Genomic DNA, 25,218 nt, shown 5'->3' on the forward strand with positions numbered 1-25,218 from the left:
TATCAACTCACAAATATTTTGGGGGGAGTCACTGCAAAGCACAGTCTGAACTTAGTATTTCACACAGTTAAAGTGTCTACTCTCAAATCATGTTGTAAGGATGAAGCTTTCAAGGACTTGAGTTCACAGCAGGCAGAGATGGGGACAGAGTAAAACAATTCATCAGCCCCAATTTGATGGGCTTTGGAATGTTTTTGTGATTACTCTGGGGCTTAAAGGAAGCAGGCTGCTTAAGTGTGAAAGATGTCACAAAACAGCCATTCCCGTTATGCTGGCATAATATTGACTTCTGGCCCTTTTGGGATTTGAGATGTTAAAAAAAAACCAAAACTCTGTGTGTGTGTTTTTGGAGAAAAGCACACTTATACAAAATGCCATGGCTGGACAGCCACAAATAAAGGAAGCTGTATTTCAGTCATGGGATGCTGGCTACAGACAGAAAAGTATCCCAGAGAGCCGGACCCTCAGCAGGGGTGCCAGGAGGTAGGGGCAGACCCCACTGGTGGCTCCGTCCTGCCACCACACTCTGTCTGCGACGACAAGCCATGGGTGTGCCGGCCCTTTGGAGACCCCTGCCAGCCCCTGGGAACTTTTCCAATCATCACAGCTCCTGAAGGCCTCCTGGATAGAAAAACATCCACAAGTAATGAGGATTTTCCTGGGTCAGAAGTTGGGATCATCAAAATGCCCTTGTTAAATACATAGAGAACATTCCGAGAGAAACTGAGGCGCCTTGATATTTTGCCTGAAACTAGCCCTGTGGCCCTCCACCCACCCACTTCGCTGGTCCCCAAATCCTGTTAGTTCCACGGCCTAGATATTTCTGGACTCGCTTCATGTTTCTTACCCCAGGGAAATCCTTGTGCAAGGGGCCAGGGAGGCGCTCCTATTTGTTAAAGACAAAAAACTGGCCACAACCTAAACATCCATCAATGGGAGATTGGCTAAATAAACAACAGTTTGCCCACATGACAGACTGCTCCGCAGCAGTCAAAAATGAATGAGGGCACTCTTATGAACTCACATAAAACAAACGCAAGACATACTGCTGAGTGAAAATAGCATTCATTTAGGTTAAAAAAAAAAAGACAATATAATACTATAGTACAAGTATAGTATGTAAATGCCCTGAAAAGGTATCAAAGGATATATACCAAGCTGAGGAAGAGGGTACCTCTGTGGAGACTTGTTCTCATCCATAAGATGGGCACAGCCTCAAACTGCACCGGTGCTGAGCGCCAAGGGAGGGGCTGAGTGTGCTCCGCTCCTTTCTGGCACCCCCGTCTCCCCTGCCCTTCCAGCTCCAGTCAATCAAACCCCAAGCCTCCCGACTCATCACTCCTCTTCCTTAGTCCCTTCCCTATTGCTTCCAGGGTAAAAGTACAACCCTTCAGCAGGCCCAGAAGCCCTTCGCCATCTGACCCTGCCTAGCTTTCCAGGCTGTGTCTAATCACGTCTCACGGTTGTGACCTCAAATGTTACCTGCTCCCTCAAGCCTTCGCACGTGTTATCCCCACCATGCCCGCCTCTCTGCTCTGCACGACCTGTTTGTAGGTCCTTCTCCCTGATCTGGTCCTCTTTATATGTAGCTCTGCACAGCATTTATTTACTTCACGAGAGATCTCAGAAAGATCCTCCCTTTCCCGACCCTAGTTAGTGTATGCATCATGTAACTTCCTTGGAATTTTTTAAGTCCTTAAAAAAAAAAAAAAAAAGCCAGTTCTTCCCTCACCTGCCCCCCCGCCCCCAATTCCTTCTCTCCTGGTGGTCTCCTACCCTGGCCCCTAGGAGCTGCCATGCTTTGAGGGGGCCGTCTAGGGCACAGAGGAGAGGACATGTGGAAGGCCCAATGACTTAGGCCTCTGTGAACCTGTGAGTGCTATTATTGGGCCCCGTCCCCGCCTTCTGTTTTGGTTCTTCTCCTGCTTTGCAGGTCCTCGTGAATTAACAACTCTCCTTCCAGCCGTCTCCACACTAAGCAATGCCACTTACTTGGCATCTCATCCTCTTAGATCTCAAGGTGGGCACTATGACTGATTCTTGGGAAGTGGTAAAGTGGTTCTCAAACCCTGTTCCAGGGGGAACCCTGGGGTTCCTCGAGCTAGTCAGGAGATATTTTAGGGCAAAAAAAAAAAAAAATCAAAGTGGTCTTTTTCCAATTCAAAGATAAAATTAAGGGCTAGAATTTTCTCAGTTTCTGAGTTTTATCCCACAAACGAGGCTTCGATCCTTAGCATTTGTAATCACTTGTCTGCTAATGATAACTTGCAGTTAATAAAACAAATGACTCAGCAGCAAAAAAGAAACATCAGTAGGAAAAGGCTTGGAAAGTTTCTTCAAATAACTTTATGGAATTTGCCTTTAGACGCAGAGGCTTGCATCCACAGAATACAGTCACATTCTCTGCTGGTTTCTGTGCTCCTGGAACGGGAGACAGCGATAGTTTCCAGGGTTCCTGAAGCACACGTGTTCTGCCACCGGATAATCTTCAGGACTGAAGACACAGGGGTTCGTGGAGCGGGAAGCCGACGGGCCAGGTGCTCCCCTTCTCCAAGCTCCGGTTTCCTGGTCAGCACACTGAGGAAAGGCGCCAGCCCCCCAGGGCTGTTGCAAGGCTCAGTGGGAACTGCCTGGCTCAGGCAGGCGTGGAGTCAACGATGGCAGCCAGTGTCAGGGGTGCACGGGTATGTGCTGGGGCCAGGGCTGCAGGGGACATGTCTCTGTTCGTCTCTGGCCCTGGCTCTCCCTCTAGAGCTGTGGGACCTCAGGCAAATCATGTGACCAGAAATCTCATGGCCCTTCTGCTGGGGAAAGGAAATTCTGCCCCGGTGTTTTATCAGCACCTGATAAAAGCCCTTCTGAAATGAGCAAATCTGTACAACTGCGGGGTTTTTTTTTGGTTGTTGTTATTTACAGCAGGAGGGGCCCCTGGATTATTAACTTTGTGCAAACTGATTTAACGTGTAGAAAGGGAACTTATCATTTGGGGTCAGCCTTGACTAATAACAACGACCATAAAAAATACTGAGATAACCTTTACAGCACGCTGCACATGGGGAGGCAATCGTTCCAGGCACTTACGTGAATTAACTCGTTTTATGCTCAGGGGAGCTTAATGAGGTAGGTGACATTTCCATCCTCACTTTTTTTTCCTTTTTAATTATGGTAAAATACACATAACATAAAATCTACCACCTTAAATATTATTTAGCACACAGTTCAGTCGTGTTAAGTACATTCACACTGCTGTGTATCATCCCCATTTTTTATGTGAATAAACAGGCCCAGAGGGGTGACTAACTGGCCCAAGGCCACGTAACGAGGATGAGGTGGAGCTAGGACTTGAACCTGACTGTCTGCTCCAGGGCTGTGCTAAGCCACCTCCTTTGCTGACTCTCACCTGGGCAAGCACTGCTGCTGAGAAAAGAAACCCCACAAAGGATGAACAGAAAGAACAATGGGGCAGGACACCGGACAGTCTATCCTTTCTATCTTTTCTTGGTACTTTTCCATCTTTCCAATTGTTCTGCAATAAACGTACTTCACTTATACTAAGAAGTCCGGAGTCGAGAAGTGACAGGAGCTGCGTTCTGGGGGCGGGGACAGGCATGCACACGAGTAGCTGTGCCGCTTGCTCTGGAACACGCCTGCCTGTCCTGTGCTTCCAGCGAGGCTGCCCCGTGTGGGCCTGCCCGAGCCCACAGAACAATCCACGGTGTAGCCAAGGTCAAATGGCAGCATGAAGCTGGGGTTTTGGTCTCTTCCCACACCCACTGCCTGGGCTCCCAAGCTTTTCTCTGCTGGCAACCCACTCCCTGATGCACTGTCATTGCCAGAAGGCTCCAGGCTCCAGGACACCCAGCTGCTTCAGCGTCTGAAGTGGGTAATGACCTCGACAAGTGAAGCAACACTCAATTCTTCGGAACTCTTTTCTCCTCCCAGCCTCTGCGCCCCCAGAAAAGCCTGTCTGGAGCATGATGGCTGGCTCTGCCTACTGAGCGCTCATTTCACAAGAGGGCTCCTCAGACAAGCGCTGGTGTGTCTACTGGGAAGGCGTCTGTGGGGGGCGCACGTTCCAGGGGGAAACACTGTGGGCCCTGGTTTGGGAACGTGGTTCCTTCCGAGGCCTGTGTGCTCCCAGCCTGACAGTATCCTCAGGCTCTCTCTTCACAGCTGCCCTGGGGACACCGAGAAGCAGTCTGGCAAGCAGGAACCCCATGGACTCAGCTCAGCCACTTGAAGACTGATCTCTTAGACACAATTGCCAGACAGCTTTGAAAGAAGCACAAATCCTGCTACTTTTGCTCAGGCGGGATTCTGAAATCTCATTTCTGCTTTTTGTTCGTGAAAGACCAGGAACAAATTTGTACAAGGATGGCCTTTGAGTGACCCTGACCCCTAGCCTGGTTTGGAAGCGGCGGCTCTGGGAGAAGAGTGTCTTTCTGCATCACAGCTTGGCAGGTTTGTCCCTGATCCAGTGGAGGCGGGCTTGGAGCGGGAGGACTCGGGAGCAGGTGTGTCACACAGAAGACAGGGATGGGGAGCGCTCTGCCTGGGCCAGGGCCACCCAAGAGTCCCCTCTCTCCTGAGGTTCTGTCCTACCAACCTCTCACGTGGCAGAGCCCTCAGGTGGAGCTGCTAAGCCATCACCAAGCCAGCCTTGAAGCAAGTGGTCTTCAGAGGCAGGAAGTGGAGGTAGGGATCTCGGCCACCCGTGAGAGCTTTGTGGGCTTGGTCTGAGCCTCAGTTTCCTATCTGTACAGCAGAGCAAGTGATACTCGCTTCCAGAGTTGTGCGGAGGATAGAATTAATGTATACAAAGTGCCTGGCACAGTTAATTCTTCCAGTCAAACTGTACCCTACACTTCCAGAAATAGATGACTTTTCTGTCCGAAACATGCTGAGGGTTGGAGCCAGCAATGTGATTTTGCCCGATACCACTGAGGCCTCAGGTGGGGAGAAGTCACTTCGGGAGCATCAATACTGAGTCAGGAATGAAAGGGACTGGCGGTGGTGGCTCAGGGTGTGACCTGGGCAGGCCTGTGTTCAAAGCCTTGCTGTGGACGGTATCGGGTGTGTGTGACCTTGGGTGGGTGGCTTCCTCGTATGCAGAAGAGGAAAATGGTAAAAACTTCCTTCTGAGGCAGATCAAATGAGAACCCTGCATAAAGTGCTTAGCAGCTCTATATATTTTGCTTTAAATAAAAAAAACAAAGGCCATGGGGTCAGATTCAAGTTTCTGTAACTCACCAACCCAGTGGCCCGAGGCTCTGACCAGGGAGCTGGTGGCTGGGAGGGGTTAACATGGGACTAGGGAGACTGGAGGGGGGAGGGGAGGCCTCTCCTTCCCATGCGACCCCAGAAAGGATATTTCTTCCCCTTGGGCAAGCTGGTAGGAGAGAGCTGGCTCCAGTTTTATAATCAGAAACAAGAAAAATAACAGGCCTAAAAAATTAGTTTCTGGGGCTTCCCTGGTGACGCAGTGGTTGAGAGTCTGCCTGCCGATGCAGGGGACACGGGTTCTTGCCCCGGTCCGGGAAGATCCCACATGCTGCGGAGCGGCTGGGCCCGTGAGCCATGGCCGCTGAGCCTGCGCGTCCGGAGCCTGTGCTCCGCAACGGGAGAGGCCACAACAGTGAGAGGCCCGCGTACCGCAGGGGGAAAAAAAAAATTAGTTTCTGGAGAACACTGCCATGAGATGACATTAGCACCTAGTATGTTCTCCCCAGGGGAGAAGTCAGAACTGAGGTCTATGAATTAAACATTGATTTTTTTCCTCCCTTTCTTTTTCTTTTCTTTTTTTTTTCAGGATGTCAGTCGAGGCTTTGTGGCCAGCTGGGCTGGCTCCCGCGCACTGTAATCTTGCATTCTTCCTCAGTTACTCAGCTGCCAAAGGCTGGCTCTGGAACTGCACTGCCTTTCCACAGAACTATTTAGTGTTCTGGGTCAGTGACTGATAAGGCCGCTTTGTTTGCCTTTGACAAAGATCACACCTATGGAAAGCACAGCATTCACCCTCGTGCTCAGCGATTCCGATGTTTGCCCAGAGACAGATGGCGCCCTGAATCCAGTGGGATAAGAAGCGAGGGAAGCTGACTCTCCCACTGGCACCCCGAGCCCCTACCGACTGGGGCCGGAGCCAGAGCCAGGTGCGAGCGAGGCAAGTCACAGTCTGCTGGGAACAATTCACCCGTCCGAGCCTCCAGCTACCAATCCACGTCCCCACCCGCCTTCGACAGTCACTGAGCACCTGCTCACTCATGAAGTGTCAGCCATCGAGGGCAGGACGAACAGGGCCCCGGAACGTTCTATCCTAGCGCAGGGCAGTGATGCAGACGAGAAGACAAGTGGGCAACTTCAGTGAAAGGTGAGGGCTCTGAAGACTGTGGGAAAGCAGCTCCTCAAAAAGTTAAATTCCTATTCGACCCAGCAATTCCACTCCTAGGTAGATGGCCCAAAAGGCTGAACACTGGTGTTCAAACAAAAACTCATACACACACACACTCGTAGCAGCGCTATTCACATTGGCTAAAAGGTGGAGACAACCCCCATGGCCACCAACAGGTGTAAGAATGGATAAATCAAAGGAGGTCTATCCACACAATGGGCTGTTGTTCGGCCATGAAAGGGGATGAAGATCTGACATATGCCACAATGTGGATGAACCTCCAAAACATCATGCTAAGTTAAAGAAGCCAGAAACAAAAGGTCACACATTGTAGGGTTTGTATGAAATATCCAGAAGAGACAAATCCAGAGGCAGAGGGGATGAGTGAGTGCCAAAAGCCTGGGGGGAGAGGGGATGGGGAGTGACGGCTTAGTGGGTACAGGGTTGATTGGGGCTGAGGAAAATGTTTTGGAACTAGTAGAGGGGATGGTGGCACAAGACTGTTAAGGTACTAAATGCCACTGAGTTGTATACTGTCAAATGGTTAATTTCACGGTGTATGAATTCCACCTCAATTGAAAAACTAAAACCCAGCTGCTGCACAGAGGGGGACTGGGGTGGGTGGGGCCCCTGGGGAGGCCTCCGAAGAGGAATGTGAGCAGAGCCCTGAACGCTGAGAAGGCACCAGCCTCACAGAGGGTTTCAGGCTCCAGCCACAGGGCAGCGCGAGGACAGAGGTCCTGAATAGGACGCGTCTGGCCCTCGCGAGGTGCAGACAGAAAGCCAATGGGGCTGAAATGCTGGGTTGTTTTATTATCTGCAAAGAGAGCCCAGGACAGAGAAGAGAGAGGAGCTGATTGTGGAAAGGGGGCAGGGGCCAGACTGCAACAGGACTACCCTGAACAGGGTAGAGGGCAGTGAAAGAGGCAGACCGTCCTTTCCCTGGAGCTAAAAGGCTGGTGGGGGGCAGCTGATTGTCCTCAGCTGGGGAAGGGTCACTTTTTTTAAACATGTCACTGAGCCCTCGTCAGTAAGGGCCAGTGGGTGTCAACCTGCTTGGCTGTCCGACTCCAATCCCTGTAACACGCTGGGTTCTAAGAGCCCTTCTGTTTGGGTAAGAATTAGGAAGGGCCTGGGTAGGACCCGAGCCAGAGGGACGGTGGTGTTCTGTCACCAGCCCTCCCACCCCCAGGTGAACGCCTGTGAGCAGCCTCTGGGCCAGAAGGAGCCCAGAAGGAGTCACGAAGGCCAGAGCCCCGGCCCGTGGACTGGAGCCCACTGCCCCCTGATGCCCAGGGTTACTTCCAGAAATAGCCTCTGCTCTGGGGTCTGCTGGTCCACAGGTGTTCATGGGAAGACTGCCCTGTGAGCTAGTTTTCAACACCCCGCCCTGCCTTGGCAGATTCTGGCAATCAGCTGTCACCGTGGGTCAGTGGTACGAATCCTCGAGGGCACCAACCGTGGAGCACCGCACCTCAAAGCTGGACTCTAGACCCGGCTGCGCCTGCCCGCCAGACATGCCAGTCACTGCTGACCCCTCCCTCCCCGGCCATGCGCACACCGGCCTCTGCCCTCAGGGAGCTGAACATTCTATGGGGGCGAGAGCCATAAACATAAAGCCGGCCGATAAACAGAATTTGTGGTTTCTTTCCAAGCCAAATGGAAGAAGAAAAATATACCAAAGTGGCTAGTCGCCTATTAGTCCTGATTTATATTCTACTTTAATATCTCTTCCAAGGAAATGAAAGGTATATTTTCATCAAATATAATCATGTATAGCTTGGAAAGGGGGAGACAAATGGCTCTGTGACAATTACTTGGACCTGCAGATAAACTTGGAAGATGTGTCACAGTAGAGCTGCCTCTTCCCGCAATCTCCCAGAGGCAGGTGGCCAGCACTGTTTCTTCCCCTGTGAACTGTTCCCAGGCAGGAGCAAGGATCCCATCCGGCCTGGGATGTTGCAACGGTGTGGCCTATGGCAAGGGACACAGAGCAATACCCAGATGGCGGCTATGGGTGCCACAGCATCGGAGGCCAACCTGGGCCGGGCTTCTGATGACCCCTCCAGCAAACTCTGAGTAAGGTGAGCTCGGTGAAACTGACATGCAACCAACCCAAGTCTTATCACCCGGGTGCCCGGGACGCACATCTCACTCACTTTGGTGACAGGAGTTAAGTCGAGGAATGCTGCTGAAGATCTGGGGGCTGCCGTTCCCTCGTGTTCCCTTGTCAAAGTGCCACAGCCTAAACCACCCAACGTCTGGGGCCCCTGTGGGAACTGCTCCTCTCCCTGGTGTCCGCACAGGGAGAAGGCATCTGACGGGATCTGCTCTGAGGCTGTGTGGAGAATAAGAACAAAGCCTCACTCCTTACTCAGTGAAGACTGAATGAAGGTACCGTGCTAGGCGCTGCAGTACAGCAGTGAAGGGGACACTCCAGGTCCCCGTGGAAGTGACCCTCTCCGTGGGGGAGGAAGGTACACAAATATGTCAGCTAGGTACGGAGCCCCAGGGCCACGGAGAACATAAACCAGGCCAATGTGATGCAGTGGGGCTAGGGGTGGGGGTGGGGATCAGGAAAGGCCTCTCTGAGCAGGTGGCATGCAGACTGAAGCCTGAGGGACTGGCAGGAAGTAGCCACACACAGATCTAGGAAAGAACATTCAATGCAAAGGCCCTGGGGCAGGAGAGAGCACAGTGAGTTAGGGTAGTGGTTCTCAAAGCATGGTCTGGGGAACCCTGGGGGGTGTCCCAGGCTCAGAACTTCCATAAAAATAATGTCGGCATTTTCCTTTTACACTCATTCTCCCAGGAGTACACAGAGGAGTTTTCCAGAGTCCACGCTCTCACAACAGGTTGAAAGCAGAAGCAGATACGAGAATTCAGCTGTCTTCTATTAAGCCAGATATTAAAGAGACTTGCAAAAATATAAAAATTAACTTTTTTTGTCTTGGAAAACAGTTATTGTTCATAAAGAACTATGTTATTTACGTTTACATAGGATGGGTTATTATTATTTTCTAAACGAATAATTAAATATTTAAAGTATTTCTCAGTTTTAATTTCTAATACTTGAAATATCAATAAACATAATCCACACAAACTGAAGCTCTGTGAATTCCTCAGTACCTTTCAAAGAGTATGAAGGGTGCTGGGACTTCCCTGGCAGTCCAGTGGTTAGGACTCCGAGCTTCCATTGCAGGGGGCGTGGGTTCGATCCCTGGTGGGAGAATTAAGATCCCACATGCCGTGCGGCCAAAAAAAAAAAAAAAAAGAAGAAGGAAGCCTGAGGCCAAGAGCTTAAGAAGCGCTGACTCGGAGGAGCAGCAGGGGTGGTACAGCCGGCGCAGGGACAGCACGAAGGTGGGGGGCTGCGTCTGAGAGGCCGGCTGGGGCCCATCCCACAACGATCACACTAGGTCAGAGCGAAAGACATGGATTTTGTTTCGGGAGCAACGGGAAGCTTACTGGAGGGCTACAGGCAGGGGCATGATGTGATCTGACTTATGTTCTAGAAAGATGCCTCTGGCTGCATGGAAGGGAGGGAACGAGGCTGGAAGCCAGGGAATGCCTCTGATGCCGCTGCCACGATCTAGGAAGAGATGCTGGTGGCGGGGGAAGACGGTGGGGTGTGTTCTGGAGGCAGGGCAGCCCTGTGGGTGTGGGAGAGCAAAGGGAAAACGAAGGATGACCTCAAGATGCTGGGCATCTGCGGGGCCAAATCTGAGCTAGCAGGTGGCGAGGAGCGGGGCGGGCGGGTTCCCTTCCCTCTCTCGAGTCACGCTAAGGCTCACTCTTCAGGTCACATCTCTGGCCCAGGCGAGGACAGGGGGGCAGCGAGGCCTCTTCACCCAAGGCCCCAGAGCAGCCGCCCTCGGGGGCACAGCTGAGAGAATGTCTCCACCGCCAGGGGCTGTTGGGGGAGAGATACTGCTAAGGGGTGGATGCCTGCGGCGTTCAGGCGCCGCCTTTGACTTCCACAGTCCCAAGTGGCCCAGCGTCACGTATCCCGACCCTGGGACCAGCAAGAAGACACTGGGCATTCCAGCTGTGCCCCCCCCCGCCCATCCCCCCGCCCGTAAGGCAGCAGGCCCGGGCCACTGTCGGCACGGCGACACCCCCAGCCCTGGATGACCTCGCTCTTCCCCTGGAGCCCAGGCAGGACGGGAGAAGTAAGTAATTGCAAAGCCTTCTGCAAACAGAAGGGTGGCTGTGCAGAGGCCGATGAACGTGACATCCGGCTCTGTTTATTAATTTACACTTGCCTTATTCCAAAGATGGGGGAGCGGAAACAAGGACCAAGCTTTTCTCCTTAACCCATTAGGTCCTGAGCTCAGAGAAGCCCTGATGACCCTAAAGAACTGATTTCTTAAGTCACATAATCTTAAATGTCAATTATATTTCAATTTAAAAGATTACAAAGCGGTGCTTTGTAATAATATGTTATAATAAAATTACAACTGTGTGTTTAAAAAAAAAAAAAAAAAAGGAAGAAAGAAATGATTTCTTACCAGGCCAGTGTGTATTTAGTTAACCTAGACTCATGGTCATCATTTATATTTACTTAGCAACCATCTCTACAGGGCAGAAAGCAACCTGGAGAATTTTTAACAAAGAAGCCTCCAGACCCCCGAGCAGGCAGAATCATCTCATACTGCATGGCTGAACACAGAGGCAGGGCTACAATCCACCTTGTAGCCTAAGACTGGATTTAAGAATGAAAGCAGTTGCAGGCAGTGGGTGGCAGCGTGAACTGGCGCACTTTTTCCAGAGTGCATGTTGGGACTACATATATTAAGATGAAAAAACCTCCCCTTCGACTTGGCAGATCCACCACTGGGAATTTATCCCATAGACACGTGAGATTTGCACACTTACACAAAGATACCCCGAGGAGGTTCACTTTGACAATGGAAGAGCAAGACACTGGAAACAACTCAAATGTCCATCCATCCAAAATGTTATAAAAGACTTTTTTGTTCCGTCCATATGATAAAATACCACACAACAGTGAATGAGCGTTAGGTCAATTTACATGTGCTTACACGTAACACTGACTTGTCAATAAGTGAAAACAGCAAGATGTAGAATCACACATATGGTATAACCCCGGGTGTAAAAACAGACAAGCAAAACATTTCTGGAAGGAAATGCAAGAAACTGTTAACCATGCTTACTTCTGGGGCCAAGTAGTCTTATTTTTCATTTTATCATGTCCTGTTTGGGTTTAAAGAAATCATATGCTTATAGTATATACTATATTTCTGAAATGAATTAATCAAATCAAAGAATGAAATCAGAATGAATCATGGGGTGGAGGGGAAACAGGGATCCTGGTTTGGGTCAGGTTCTTTTCACTGGATTTTGTTCTTAAATGGGTAAGTGCTTTTGAAAACATTTTGCCACATTCGCAATTGAGGTTCGAAGCCTTAACTGCGGAGAAGTGAAGTTGCAGGGGACAGCTTGGCCAGTTTTCTGAAGTTTTGCAATCAAGAGCAAGGTTCTCTTTCGAGGGGTTGGGATGCATATGGATTTACTTAAAGCAGACATGTCAGAACAGGAAGGGGGAGCCCGCCGGCCCTTCTGGAGAACCAGTACTTTCAGCTTCACCAGGCGACCCTGAACTTTCTATTCATGCTTCTCTTCTGGAGAGGCGGGGAGGAAAGTTAGAGATGCGCTTTGGGGAAAGTGGGAAGAGAGGCTCCCAGAAAGAAGAGAGTGGCAGCCGCCCGGGGGCAGCGGGACCTTCTTCTGAAGTCTCACTTCTTCAGGGGCTTAAACAGGAACTGCACACACTAGCTCTTTCTAGTCATCGTACATGGAGGAAATGACTCTCCCACTACCTTGTTACTAATAATCTAAAGTATTTCCAAGAAATTTTTAGTCTTAATTCTGAGAAGTTCTTCCACACCCTCAAACAAATCTCTGGAAAACCAAACCCCGGCGGCAGAACACCAAAGAGAAAGCCAAGATTTCTTTCTGGGGCTTGTGTTTAATCTTGTGCTGCACTTTGATAAGTTCTAAGAAATGGGGTTTCTGAGAGGGGAAGGAAAGCCTACGCAGGCTCAAGACAGAGAAGGTCCTGGAACCACCCCTCTCCCGCTCCCTGGAGGGGACAGGAGGTGGCACAGGGTGGGGGCCGGCTTACCTGGCACCTTGTCCACCGACGCGAACACAGAGCGCTGTACCGTGGGGTCGCTGCTGCCCCGGCGGCACTGGTCGTAGAAGCGGAAAGGCAGGTGCTGGGTGGAGGACGAGCTGAGACCAAACCCCAGGACTTCAGTTGTCGGCTGGATCGGGAGGTCCAGGAGGGCTACGTTCAAAAAAACCCGTGGTTCAAGCTCAGCACGTGCGTGGGATGGGAATGTAGGTGACGAGGCTTCGGGCAGCACGGCTGTAGCGGGTGTGGCCACAGCCCTGCCAGGCACATCCCTCGGACAATGCCAAGCAGGCAGCCAGCAGCCTCGAGCTGGGGAGACCAGCGTGACACCAAGGGTCCTGCCTGAGGCTCATAACACAAGCAGCGCCTAGAGAGCGGTTCAGAGATGAGTGCCAGGCCCATCTTCACCTCGGATTCTTGGCTCCCATGCACAGAAGACCCTACCAAGGCTTAGCCCTGGGTACACTTTCAGACCCCAAAGCAAACGGGGCCAATTCTGCTGTGAAAGTTCATAAATCTATGCGTGTGGGGAAGAGTGTGTGAGAGAGAACTTACACGCACGTGTGCCTGTGTACTTAGGAGTGTGTGTGTCTCTGTTGCTGTCCTCTCTTGCACGCAGAAATCTCACGATACAGCAATTTGGAGGGGCTTTTTAAAATCAATTTGAGAAATACCCAAGGCGTTAGTTCTAACAGCCACTTTACGGCATAATTCTCAATTTTCAAATGAAATATTTAGCCTTCATGCCAGCTGTGAGAAATTGCTTTACATTAAAAACAAACAAACAAACAAACAACCCTCTGGAAATAAATCTTAAGAGAAAGGACTGAATGATTTAAGTCACTTTGCACATTACAAAATGCTTCTGTAATGATTTTGGAGGCCAAGTTTCAGCTGAGTGAGAACTAAGATGAGGACTATATGGGATGCAGGCCTGCGCAAATCAACGGGGCACGTGCAGGAAATGACTGAGTTCACAATATCCAGAAACCCTGCCCTCCAAGTGTTTCTTTTTAGGTGACTCCTCGAGAACGCTCCCCTTCTCTCCCAGTGGACTGGAAAGCCTCCCAGTGACCATACCAGAACGACCACTGGTGCTTGAGCTGAAAGGCACTGGTTTCTTGTGAAAGGCTGTTCGTGATTTTAGGAGTTGATAGAACGCCTTTTCCCCGAGGAGGACGCTGTGCCTTCCACCCTGATGAAGGGAATGCCCTCGTTTCAGTGCCTTCACTTCTAAGAAAGCTGGGGCCTTCCTGACACTGGGCGGTGTAGGGCCGCCTCACAGATTCACCACAGTCCCTGTGCAATGTGAAATGACACTTCCGAATCCAGTGCTGGGTCACGGGCCCCTCACCAGGCAGGGCTGCCTCTCATGAGAGCTGGGAACGGAGAGGAGGAAGGGATGGGCTTTAGTGTAGGAAGTTCTGCATTTGGGTTCTGCCAACTAACTGCCTGCGTGGCTGTGGGCAAGTCACTAAGCCTCAGTTTACTCTTCTGTAAAATGGGGAGAACAGGCCCTACTCATCTCAAGGGTTGTTTTAAGGGTCAGAGGTGGCAAAGGAACGTTGAAACGCTTTGCAGGCATACACTAGAGAACGTCCGTGTGCAGGAGGGAGAACCGTCGTCCCACACTGACAGCTGCCTCTTGCCTGGGAGGGAGGGCTTGCCTCTTCCAAGCAGCCCTAGACTTGTAGAAATCAAACACTCAGGGTTCTCCATTCTCTCACCAAAACACAACTCATTCCTGAACCATATGTTTCCTCTTCTAGAGGAGTCATAGGGGTTCTCAAGGTCAACGTGAGAGTCATGCTGACGCCCTGCGGCAGCTGCTGCCCCGCTGCCGAAAGGACACCCGCCGGGGCTGCACTCACCAGCTATTCTCTGCATCTTCATGCGTCTCGCCTGGATGCGGCCCTTAGCCAGGCGCTGCTTGGCGATGATGCAGCGGATGTGGTCCGAGAAGACAAAGGTGGCCTGCAGGATGGGGAAGGGCTTGGAATGGGGGCTGGATGCAGGCTTGTGGATGGTGATATTCAGGGCGCGGCTGTCGTCCTCCACGCCAGTCACCTGCATGTCCTGCGGGGGGAGGAGGCCAAAGAAAGGGTGTCTGTTAGGTTCAGGGGGAAGGTAGCTGCTCGGAAGCTGTGGATTCACGTCTTATCTAGAATGAGGTCCCCCAGATTGAACTTTGCTTTTGCTCTGGAGGAGACCATCTGAGACTTCCCCAAGTCTGAGAGAGTCAAGGATAGGCACAAACCAGGCCAGGCCTGGCGGGAAGCGAGGGGTGGGAAGCACAGAGAGCTCAAGAAGCTGATGCTGGCTGTGGTGGCCTGTTCCATCCCCGCGAGGACTTGAGGCAGCTAGTAAACACACGGGAAACCAGCCTCTTCATGGGGCCTCAGGGAGCCCAACAAACTTCAACAATTCTTGCTTCGGGGAACTAGAGATAACAAACCCAAGTTCCTAGTCCTTTCCAGTGTGATCTCCTCCAGCGTAACAATTCCTTCCTTGCTTCTCTTAAGAAGGGGGCATCCTTAGCTCCCATTTTTGTGTCTCTGACGAATTCTTGGCCCCTAAAGGAAATAGCTACTCCAAGAAAGGAATAGGGGAGGACCACTTAGCAGACGTTTGAAGAAAGTTACACTTGAAAGGTAGAGGAGAACTCACGTACAGCAAGTATCCTCAGGACAAATCCAATCTGAAACATCAGATTGGATTCTGTGCAAAGAATTTGCTTCCCACTAAGTAAGGTTTGAGATAAAAGCAGGAGACAGGAGACAGACATGAAAGTCAGAAAGGTGGGGAAAATGTTGAAAAGGCTCATGAAGCAAGACAGATACTGTTCACCGGCATTCAATCTGGCACAAAATGTTGCAGTGGGAATTAGATGAGATATTACGCTTTTAAGACGGAGAGAGGCTGGCACGTAATAATGGCCTGATGAATAGAAGCTACTGGAAGACAACCAAAAGAAAAGGTTTATGTGGCTTTCATTGTCTGAGGGATGACGTGTTAATCCTTTGAGGGGTAAAAACACTTTCCTGACACTAAATTCTAAAGGAAATTGATCATAAACCTAGATAAATAAGAAGCACTAAGTCACCTAATGGACAGTCTCCTATGTGGAAGTCTTTTTCTAAATGAGAGTTTCTTCAGATAGCTGCTTCTCACACCACCTTCTGTAAAAGACCTTTTTTAAATGGAAAGATCTTGAAAAAGAGGAGGCTGGGAAATGGTTGCAACAGCATCCTCAAACACGTGGGTGGTCCTCTTGGGGAGTGGGTTGCCCTGGAGAGGTGTATGTGGGTTGCCCCGGCAAGGCCTTGCCAGCAACCAGGACTGCCCAGCAAGGAAACAGACTCAGCGCAGGGCAACTCAGGGCCCAGGGGTCTGGCGGGGGTGATGGTGGGGGAGGGCGTGAGCTGGAGGCTGTTTTCAGCTCATCTGGTTCCACGCTTCGTTCGACCAACTAGCTGGCATTAGTCACCCATCATTTAGACAAACGTTAAGAAAACCCATGCTCCAGCTTGACGTTTGGCAGTTTAGAGCCCAGGCCTGCTGGAGAGGTGGAGGACACAGGAATGTCCATAAGTCACCAGTGGCAACAATCATTCTAGAGAGCAAATAGGCACAGCCCAACTTCTTGGTGTCTGCCCTAGGGAAACGGTGGCCCAAGTGCACAAGGAAGTCAGGACAATTCTGTTCACAGCAGCACTGTCTGTAAAGGTAAAAAGCTGGAAGCAGCCACAGGGTGCTGGCTAACTCTGCCTTGGTGTGTAGTCAGGCAGCAGTTAAAAGAACACCAGTAAGCCTGCAGAGACTAACACAGTCAGTTCTCCAAAACATTCGTTGAGTGAAAAAAGCAAAGTTTACAATACATTCAATGTGACAGTATAAAAAATACACACACCCCATTCCAACTACATGTTGTACAATTTTTAAAAACAGTACATGTAGTTATAGTCATACACATATTCGGCAAAGCACCGTATCTGATAATGGACGAGAGGAGTGAGAATTGGGTTTTGGTCAAAGGGGACTTGGCTCTTATCTGTGAGGTATTCTAACTTTTGTCAATGATAATCTGTTCACGTGGCCCTTATGTCATTTGACCGTCATTTGAACTTGACCGTAAAGATGACACTTTTGTCGGTGTTTGTACAGCCAACCGAGAAGAGCTTCCAGAGCTCTCGGCCATCGTACCTGCAGAAGGCCTGCGAACTTGACCACTCCCCAGCCCAGCCTGGACACGTCAGGCTCCACCAAACTCATCTGGTAAATGTCGACAGCCAGGAACCGCTGGAGCATGCCGCCATCCTTGGTGATCACCGTGCATGCGATCAGGTCGCTGTTGTCTGTGGTAGAGGGGGACAGAGAGCATAGTGAGGTGCAGTCCGCTGCCCAGCTTGATGGACACACTCCAGCTGACCTGTGTTCTGCTGGGCAGTGCAGCTTGGCACCGGAGCCTGGGCTGGAAGTCACACACACCTGGGTCTGAGTCCCTCCTCCAAGTCATGCTGGGCAACTTACTGTACCTCTCTGGGCTTCAGATTCCTCATCTGAAAAATGGGGATCATGCCCCTCCCACTCAAAGCACTGTTTGTGAGGACTAACTCAGAGAAAGTACATAAGGCATCAGTACAATGTTAGCTGTGGATTAGGCACTGCACCTGTAGCTAAAAAAATACCCAACAAATCCGGAATCCCAGTAACATTTCAGTGCTTCCCTGCAGGCGTTGGTGGTTTACACCTGTGATGGTGTTCACCTAGATTAAGTGGAGACAGGAAAGGAAGAGCCCCTCGCTCGGTTATAGAATCACCAAGACCTCAGTTTGGTGTCTGACAACTTAGAGCCGAGCTCTACACTAGATGATGCACGATCTGGGGCAAGGCACTTGGCCTCTCTAAACCACGGTTTCCCATCTGTAAAATGGGAATAATGTCCCCTATCTTGAGATGTCTGATGCCTTAAAATGAGAACAGGTAGGTAAAGCATTTAGCAGGGGGTCCTCAGCTTACGCCTGGTCCCTTCTCTTAGCTGGAAGTTACTCCCAGATTTGAGGTCTAATTTACTGCCTGTCCTTGATGGCTTTGAAATCACCAGAGTAACGCAGGGCCATTAAATCTACAGTCTGCTTTGAGTTCCCTCCAGTGAAACCCTCTGTAACATGTTTTAAAAGAAACAGCTGAACCAGGAAACAACCTAAATGCCCCCAAATAGGGGAACCACTTGAGTATGATTTTTTCCCATCATATGGAAAATTATACACCCATTTAAAAATTATGTTTAACCAAACTGTGGACTGTGGTTACCTATGGGGAGGGAAGTGAGAACTGGGGTGGGCGGGAGGGAGAGGGAGAGACAGAGAGAGAGAGAGAGAGAGAGAGAGAGAGAGAGAGAGAGAGAGTGTGTGTGTGTGTGTGTGTGTGTCTGTGTGGTATCAACAGAAGAACTTTAATTTTTGCCCTCTATACCACTGTATTGCTTGAAATTATTTTAAAATGAGAAAGTATTCAACATGTACTTTTGAAATACGTATTAAAGACCCAAGTAAAAAATCCTATTTACAAATAATTGCAATGGCATTGGAAAAGACATTACAATTTTAAATGAACAAGGTGATAAAAACTTTATAACTATGATGTTGACTGTTAAAAAAAAAAAGTGTATCCCTACAAAGAAATATAAGCACAGAGAAATATACTGAAACATTAAAAGACAGTCCTGATTAGAAGAATGGTGGGTGGGTTGTTTTTTTTTTTCATAAACAGCTTTATTGAGGGATAATTTATATACCATAAAATTCTCCCACTTTAAGTGTACAGTTTGAGTTTTAGTAAATTTACAGCTGTGCTCTGTGACACTCCAGCTGTAGCACAATCACCCCAATACGTTCTGTGACCTAATATTTGGCTTCATTTTATTGGTGGTGGGTTGGGGGGAAAGGTAACACAGATAGTAACAATTCTGGCCCCAGAATTTAAGCACATGTGATAAAGTTGGGCTCCGGGGCTTCCCTGGTGGCGCAGTGGTTAAGAATCCACCTGCCAGTGCAGGGGACACGGGTTTGAGCCCTGGTCTGGGAAGATCCCACATGCCGCGGAGCAACTGAGCCTGCGTGCCACAACTACTGAAGCCTGCACGCCTGGAGCCCACGAGCCACGACTACTGAGCCTGCGTGCCACAACTACTGAAGCCCGCACGCCTGGAGCCCGTGCTCGGCGACAAGAGAAGCCACTGCAATGAGAAGCCTGCGCACTGCAATGAAGAGTAGCCACTGCTCGCCGCAACTAGAAAAAGCCTGCATGCGGAAACGAAGGCCCAACGCAGCCAAAAATAAATAAATAAAATAAATTTATAAATAAACGAACAAACAAAACAACAACAAAAAACCCTTGGGCTCAGGTATTTTGCCAAGGTTTCACCACACCCCCCCTCTCCATTTTTACTTTTCATTTAGATCTACGGGATGATAGGTACATTTCTCCTCTGCCATCTTCTTTTCCCCTCCCTCCTCTCCCCCCCCTCCCCCCCCCACCTCCCACACTACCTCAGTTTAACCCTCTGAGAGCATAATCCGTCTGAGATCCTGGTTTCATGGGATGCCTTCCGGTCTATCCTCTCAGCTTTGAAAGGCCTTGTGTTTCTGTCTTTCCTCCCCAGCATATGACCACCCGGCACAGCCAGATACCCCACGGCAAACACCAGCACCAGACAGGCTCAACTGTCTGGATTGCACATTCTCTTATTGAGGGCAAGAAACTTCCTCCCTTTCCCAAGGGTCCAGCCAAGTATTTAAGAAGAGTTCTAAAAATGACTGTATTCAGAATTTCTAGTTCCACATGGAAGACACTAGTCTTCTGTATTATCAGAAATGGAAGTCCTCACACTCTTTCTTACAAACATTTTCTTTGTGGTAGGTAGAGTTTATTTTCTTTACTCAATACTTAAAACATGTTCCCCAATTAGAATCTTTTACTTTTTAAAAAGAGAAAACTAAACTCATAAAGGATGCCTTTTCTTTCCTTTTTCCTTTCTCTTTCTCTCCCCCGTCCCTTCCCCCCTCAACAGGACAACCTGGCTCTTCTTTCCCCACATTCACAGAAGAGGTTCATGTGCGGGTGAGAGCCGGGAAAGCAGGCACAGCCAGGGCGTTGGTGTCAGTGGGGTCTGTCGGCAGGCAACCCCCTCACAAAGCCCAGGGGGCTTAGGGACTTCAGGGGGAAAAAAAGACCTACCACCTCTGCCACAAAGAACAAAAAAGGAAGGACAAAACCCCAAAGTGGAACAACTTTCAGAAATGCAATTGAGACATCAAAGCCCCGTGAGAGATTTCATAAGAAAACTAAGAGGCCACCGTCACCACTGAGACAGGATGGCTCCAAGAGGGAGGGAGTCCCTGGCTTTTCAGAAGCTGTGGGGGCAGTTAAGGAGAAATGAAGCGGCTTCCGTGGACTAACAGAAGGGTGTATGGGCATCCTGCAGAGAGATCAAGGGAGTCTGGCTAGGGTGACATCTGCGGGCCCCTGGGGCGGCATCTCAGGAAACGCCTTCACCGCCTCGGCTCTCCCCTCAGCTGCTCCACACGCTGGCCGTGAGCGTTCCCGTCGGAGGAGGGCCCAGGAGAGCGAGCTGCGGCACAGGGCCCAGCTCTGCCCACGGTCCAAGTCCTTCACCTGCTGCCTGCGAGCAGGAGCCCGTGGATTTCACTCTGAGCTGGGGGGAGGCGTGCCAGGTACCCAGGTACCGGGAGGGAGGGACGCAGGCTTGTGGGGAGGACTCAGAAGCGGACGGCTATGTTGGGGTGGCTGGAGGCCTCTCAGGATTGGCCTGTGGTTGGGGGAGGCCAGTGCAGGTGACGGGCCACCCCTACACTGGCGCTGCTCAAATCTCTCGGCCCACCTGGGTCTCCTGCGTCCTTCCCCCACCAACTTCACTTCAAAAGGGGTGGGGCTGAGGGCTTCAGTTTTTAAACCGACAGAAATTTATCAGACTATCCATATGACCTTAGGGAAGGATTTCTCTAAAAAAGAAATGAGGATCCATACATATGGATAAATAAGTGTAAGGTTGATAAACTGACTACCTCAAAATTAAAATTTACCTCATGGATAACAAACAAACCCATAAACAGACTAGGGGAAATATTTGCAAAATACCTTTAAAAGGCAAAAGATGAATAAAGGAGAAAATATGAAGAACTCCACAGGCCACTCACAGACAAGAGAATGAACACACACACAGGTGCTCCCCGCCTCGTGCTAAATCAGGAGACAAATGAGAACAGGATCCCCCCCGACTGGCAAAAATAAAAATGTCTGATAACATCAGGTACTGGGGAGGCCACAGAAAAACTGACATTCTCAAACGCTTCTTGTAGAATTAATTAACGTAGCCATTTTGAAGGGCCAATCAGCATTATTTATTAAAACTGAAAGTTTCACACTCTATGACCCGGCAATTGGTATGTTCCCAGGAAGACATACGCGTGGGCCTAGAGACAGGAACAAGGATGTTGACAGCGGGATTTGGGTTTGTAATGACCCAGATGTCTAGTGAGAAGGGAAGGCTGTTTTAAAAAATGTATGTTTATTCGGTGTAAAAACATATGGCAATAACAAGGAAGGAATGAGATCTCTAGATGTTTCAACAAGGTTTAGTCTCAAGAAGTGCTGCTGAGTGGAAAAAGTTGCAGCATGACACATGCAGTATGACACAACTTGCATAAAATCAAACCACACAAAACGACACTGTATATTTTCTATGGACTCAAGTATGTGTGTGTAAAAGGAAAATTTAAGAAAATGTCTGGCAGGGGGCAGAGTGATTACCTCTTTGGAGGGGAGGAGGTGGGACTGCAGGGGAGGGGTCAAGGTCATTTTAATTTATATGCAGTGTTCTGATTTTTCCAAGAGGTATGTTGTTTGTGTACTTAAATAAAAGGAAAAGTGACTCTCCTATGCAAAGGGCCTCAGGTCCTTCTGGGGCCCAGCCAGGGTTGGGAAGCAGCACCAGGCCTAGCTGTCGGCTGGACGGCTCTCCCTGATCCCAAAGTGCAGTGACCATCATTGAGACCAGGGCAACGGCAAGAAACCGGCAGCGCCTCTTGGCACACAGGTGTGCACGTTTCCAAACTGGCCAGATGTGTGAGCTGGAGAGCTCTGGCGTCCAGTTCAACAAACGTGTGGGTGTTAGATCCTGTATTAGGGAACCAGACCGTGAAGAATGAGGCTTGGCACTGCCGCAAGGGGCTTGGGGGCCGGCAGGGATGCTGGGGCTCTAGACCACAAACCATAATGGAGACCAAGTCTCCATGTGGGGAGGGACCGGGCCCTACAGGCAGAGCAGGTGGGATGACAGACGTCTCCACTGCACCCCAGGACCAGAAGGAACCTCCCTCCAGGGAGGGGTGATGTGTTCCTCCTACCCTTAGGCACTGCCTTCCGGTTCATTTGAAAGGGGGAAAGATTTGTCACTTTATTCTATTTGAAGACATTAAGCTTATCAATCTCTTTGAATAGATAACACATTCGCATGTTTCTCTTTTAAAAGGTGTGGAATTTTTTCTTTGCTTCTGGGTAGGGGACTCTGGTCTTAGAATTTAGGTATAACTGAATTGTGGACGGCAAAACAAAAGAAAACGGAACAAAAAAACAAAACTGATGTTGTGTCGTGTTTTTGTTTTTAAGAGATCGAAAGGGGTCAATTTTCAAAAAAAAAAAAAAAGACGTGGAATTTTTTATAGTGGATGGTAAATCTCCCCGTCCTCTTCTGCAGAGGCAACCACTACTGATGTCTTGTTATCTGTCCACTCTGCATTTCCAAGTGTGTATGTAGCTGTACCCCCCACCCCCTGCCTTGTCTTTCACAGATGCCACATACACCCTTTGCTTTTACCACTGAAGCCCGCATTTTGGTGATACATCAGCACCCAGGGACCCACCTCACTATTTTTCATAGCTGCATTCTCTCCCACTGCAGTCGTGACTCTAAATGATTTCACAGCTCCCCAGCTGATGGCCATTCAAGTGGTTTATATACTTTTGCTACAACAGACAAAGGAAACTCCTATTCATATGCTCATGTGAGAGTAAATCTAGAGCAGCAAAGTAGAACTTGTCCTTAATTTTTCTCTTGAAAGCACTCATGTTTTACCAAAATAAATTTATTTTAAAAGTTAACTTCCTATCATTACAATGAATGGAAAAGCGGAATTACTTACAATAAATAAGGTGACCATGAAAATAGATTGAAAAGATCTTTTAATTAAATTATAGCCTAAAGCCTGCTCTTTTGATAAAAAAAGGAGTCCCAGGAGTTAGAGAAGTTCTAAGACAAACTAGTACCAATCTGAGACCTTCTCCTTGATGTAACAGAAAGGACCCGAGGGGCACTGAAACGTATTTTCTTGTGGACTATACTTTCTAAAGTTGGCCATAGCAATAGCTCCCCCGCTATGTCCTCTTCTTACAGTGTGACCTTGACCCTCCTCCCATCAGGTGGTAGTGTCTGTGTCCCTTCTCCTTGAACCTGGGTGGGCCTCTGTGATTGCCTAGACCAACAGAGTACAGTGGAGGAGATCCTGTATGATTTCTAAGCAAGGTTATGAAAATGCTCTTGGAACCTATCCACCATGCTGTGAGGAAGCCCAAGCAGCCATGGAGACACCGACTGAGAGAAACCAAGGCCCTGGGCCCACATGTGGAGCAGAGATGAGCTATTCCCACTGAGCCCTGGGCAAATTATAGATCTGTGAGCAAACTGAATGATTGTAGTTGTTTTAAGCCACTGAATTTTAAGGTGGTTTGTTACTCAGCAATAGAGAATTGCAACTGTGATTTATTGTAATTTAGTACTGTATCCAGGCACACTTAAAATTCTAAAATTCTTCCAGCACCACCAAGGGGCTGCACACCACACCATGGAGGACCAGCCTGGAGAAACAGCCCAGGGCCGATTTGGGTGCACGAAAGGTCCTGCAGTGTTTAGCAGCATGAAGGGAAAGGAGTGCAGCCATTTTCCAACAGAAGTTTAAGATGCTGGGAGAGAGGAGGAGAAGAGGAAAAAGCTTGAAAGAGCCACCTTGCCATGAAGTGCAGAATCAGGGCAACTTGTCTGGGTAAGAACGGCTTGGGTTTTGGAGCTGTAGAGACCTGGGTTTAAATCCCAGCTCTGCCATTAAAAGCTGTGTGACCCTGGACAAGCCACCTCCCTCTCTGCATCTCAGGTTACTTATAACCCTGGCAGGACCATCAAGGGACCTGAGAGAGGCCTGGGGCCACACCCAGCACAGCAGTGGTTGTTGCCTGGAAGCGCCCTGACTTTTTCTGGAGCCCTGACTCACTGGTCAGAACCCCTCTGCCTGAGGTAAAGTCACGCTGGCTGGATGCAGGCTCTAGACTAAGGCTCTTCAGAGGGAGAAACTAAATCATGGCTTTTGGCTGTTTCTCAGAACTCCTGTGGGGTGATGGGCCCAGCCACCCCTTCACTCTCCATCACACCCACACACCTTAGCCCCCTACTGGCCCCTAATGCCTGCCAGCCTCCAAGGGTCCCGTTTACTCCTTCCTCCCTGGTTGGGGCCTGCTCCCTATCTGGACAGAAGCCCCAGGAAGGCAGGGCCTGACCTGTCTCACTCACTGCTGTACCCACAGGAGTGGGGCTGGGCAGTGGCAGGCGATGAAGAAGTATTTGTCACTGGATGCAGAGATGCTAACGTCTTCTGGTCCTCCCCTACCGAAGGCAAAGGACTTTGCAACGGCTGTCCTCTTAGCCCTCCGGGCTGAAGCCTTCTTCCTCCACAGCTCCCTCTGACAGGCCATAGCTCATTACTGAGCAATAAATGGGGCTGATTGACTTTTGCTGTATTTAAATGATCCCTTCATAATAAAATATGGATGCCAATACCATAATTTAATTCTTGGCTTGGTGGCTCCAAATACATTTAGAATCGATGTTTTTATTCTTACAGTGGGATTTCTAGGCCAGCTGAATTCCAGCGCTTTGAAATCCAATACACTGGGCTTTAGGGCCAATTCTTGGAACATCACCACAGCTGGAGTTTAGATTATCAACTCTGTAAACACTACCAAGTCTTTCAGGTGCCTTCTGTTAATCAGAGGTCAGGAAGGGCTGGGAACAAGGTACAGAGTCCTTGAGAAAGGCAGGCTTACCCTGGGATTCTAAGATAACAGGCCCGCAGGGACCTTTCACAGCTAATAGGAGACCAGGATTTCCTTTGTGAGCAGAAAAGCATCTGAGTCCTTTTGCAAGGAATGTGTGGTCCTGGTCTCTCTCTGGATCCAAGAGCAGACTGGGTTTCTCTTCCAGACCTGCAGGTGTGCCAGGGATTAGTGAGGAAGAAACTGCAGGGGACCGTGGGCCCTCACAGGGAGAGCTAAGACAAGGAGATGGCTGACTTCCCTGGGAGCTGGTGGCCGCGTCCGGTAGGGATGCCGGGCCATTCGGGCCTGTGGTTCTCAAAAACCACATGCTGAAAGACTGTCAGGGCTGAGTCTTTGGACAGGGGCTCCCTCCCCTGCCCCCAGCAGTTCTGTGCTGACACCACAACCAGTGCTTCTGTGGGCCAGGCGCTGAGCTCCAACTTGACAAGTTCCTGGGATCCTATGAGGGGGGTTCACTGATTTCCAAGGACACAAACTGCAGGAT

At 49.7% G+C, this 25,218-nt stretch overlaps 1 protein-coding gene across 4 annotated transcripts in view; it reads right to left on the minus strand.

Moving 5' to 3' along the window:
- CLEC16A (C-type lectin domain containing 16A) overlaps positions 1–25,218 on the minus strand; it is a 209,791-nt gene that overhangs the window by 39,398 nt on the left and 145,175 nt on the right. For all 4 annotated transcript variants that reach the window (XR_014291540.1, XM_082600684.1, XM_082600683.1 and 1 more), the window contains exons 19-21: positions 16,752–16,903; positions 14,420–14,624; positions 12,537–12,701 (exon numbers count right to left, since the gene is read on the minus strand). Coding sequence is in view for 3 of the 4 variants with exons in the window: in XM_082600684.1 (XP_082456810.1) it covers positions 12,537–12,701; positions 14,420–14,624; positions 16,752–16,903 (522 nt within the window). In the remaining variant the exon portion in view is untranslated. The remainder of the gene's footprint in view (positions 1–12,536; positions 12,702–14,419; positions 14,625–16,751; positions 16,904–25,218) is intronic.

This window comes from Mesoplodon mirus (assembly GCF_964341445.2).
Source record: "Mesoplodon mirus genome assembly, chromosome: 15".
NCBI classification, from domain to species: Eukaryota; Metazoa; Chordata; class Mammalia; order Artiodactyla; family Ziphiidae; genus Mesoplodon; species Mesoplodon mirus.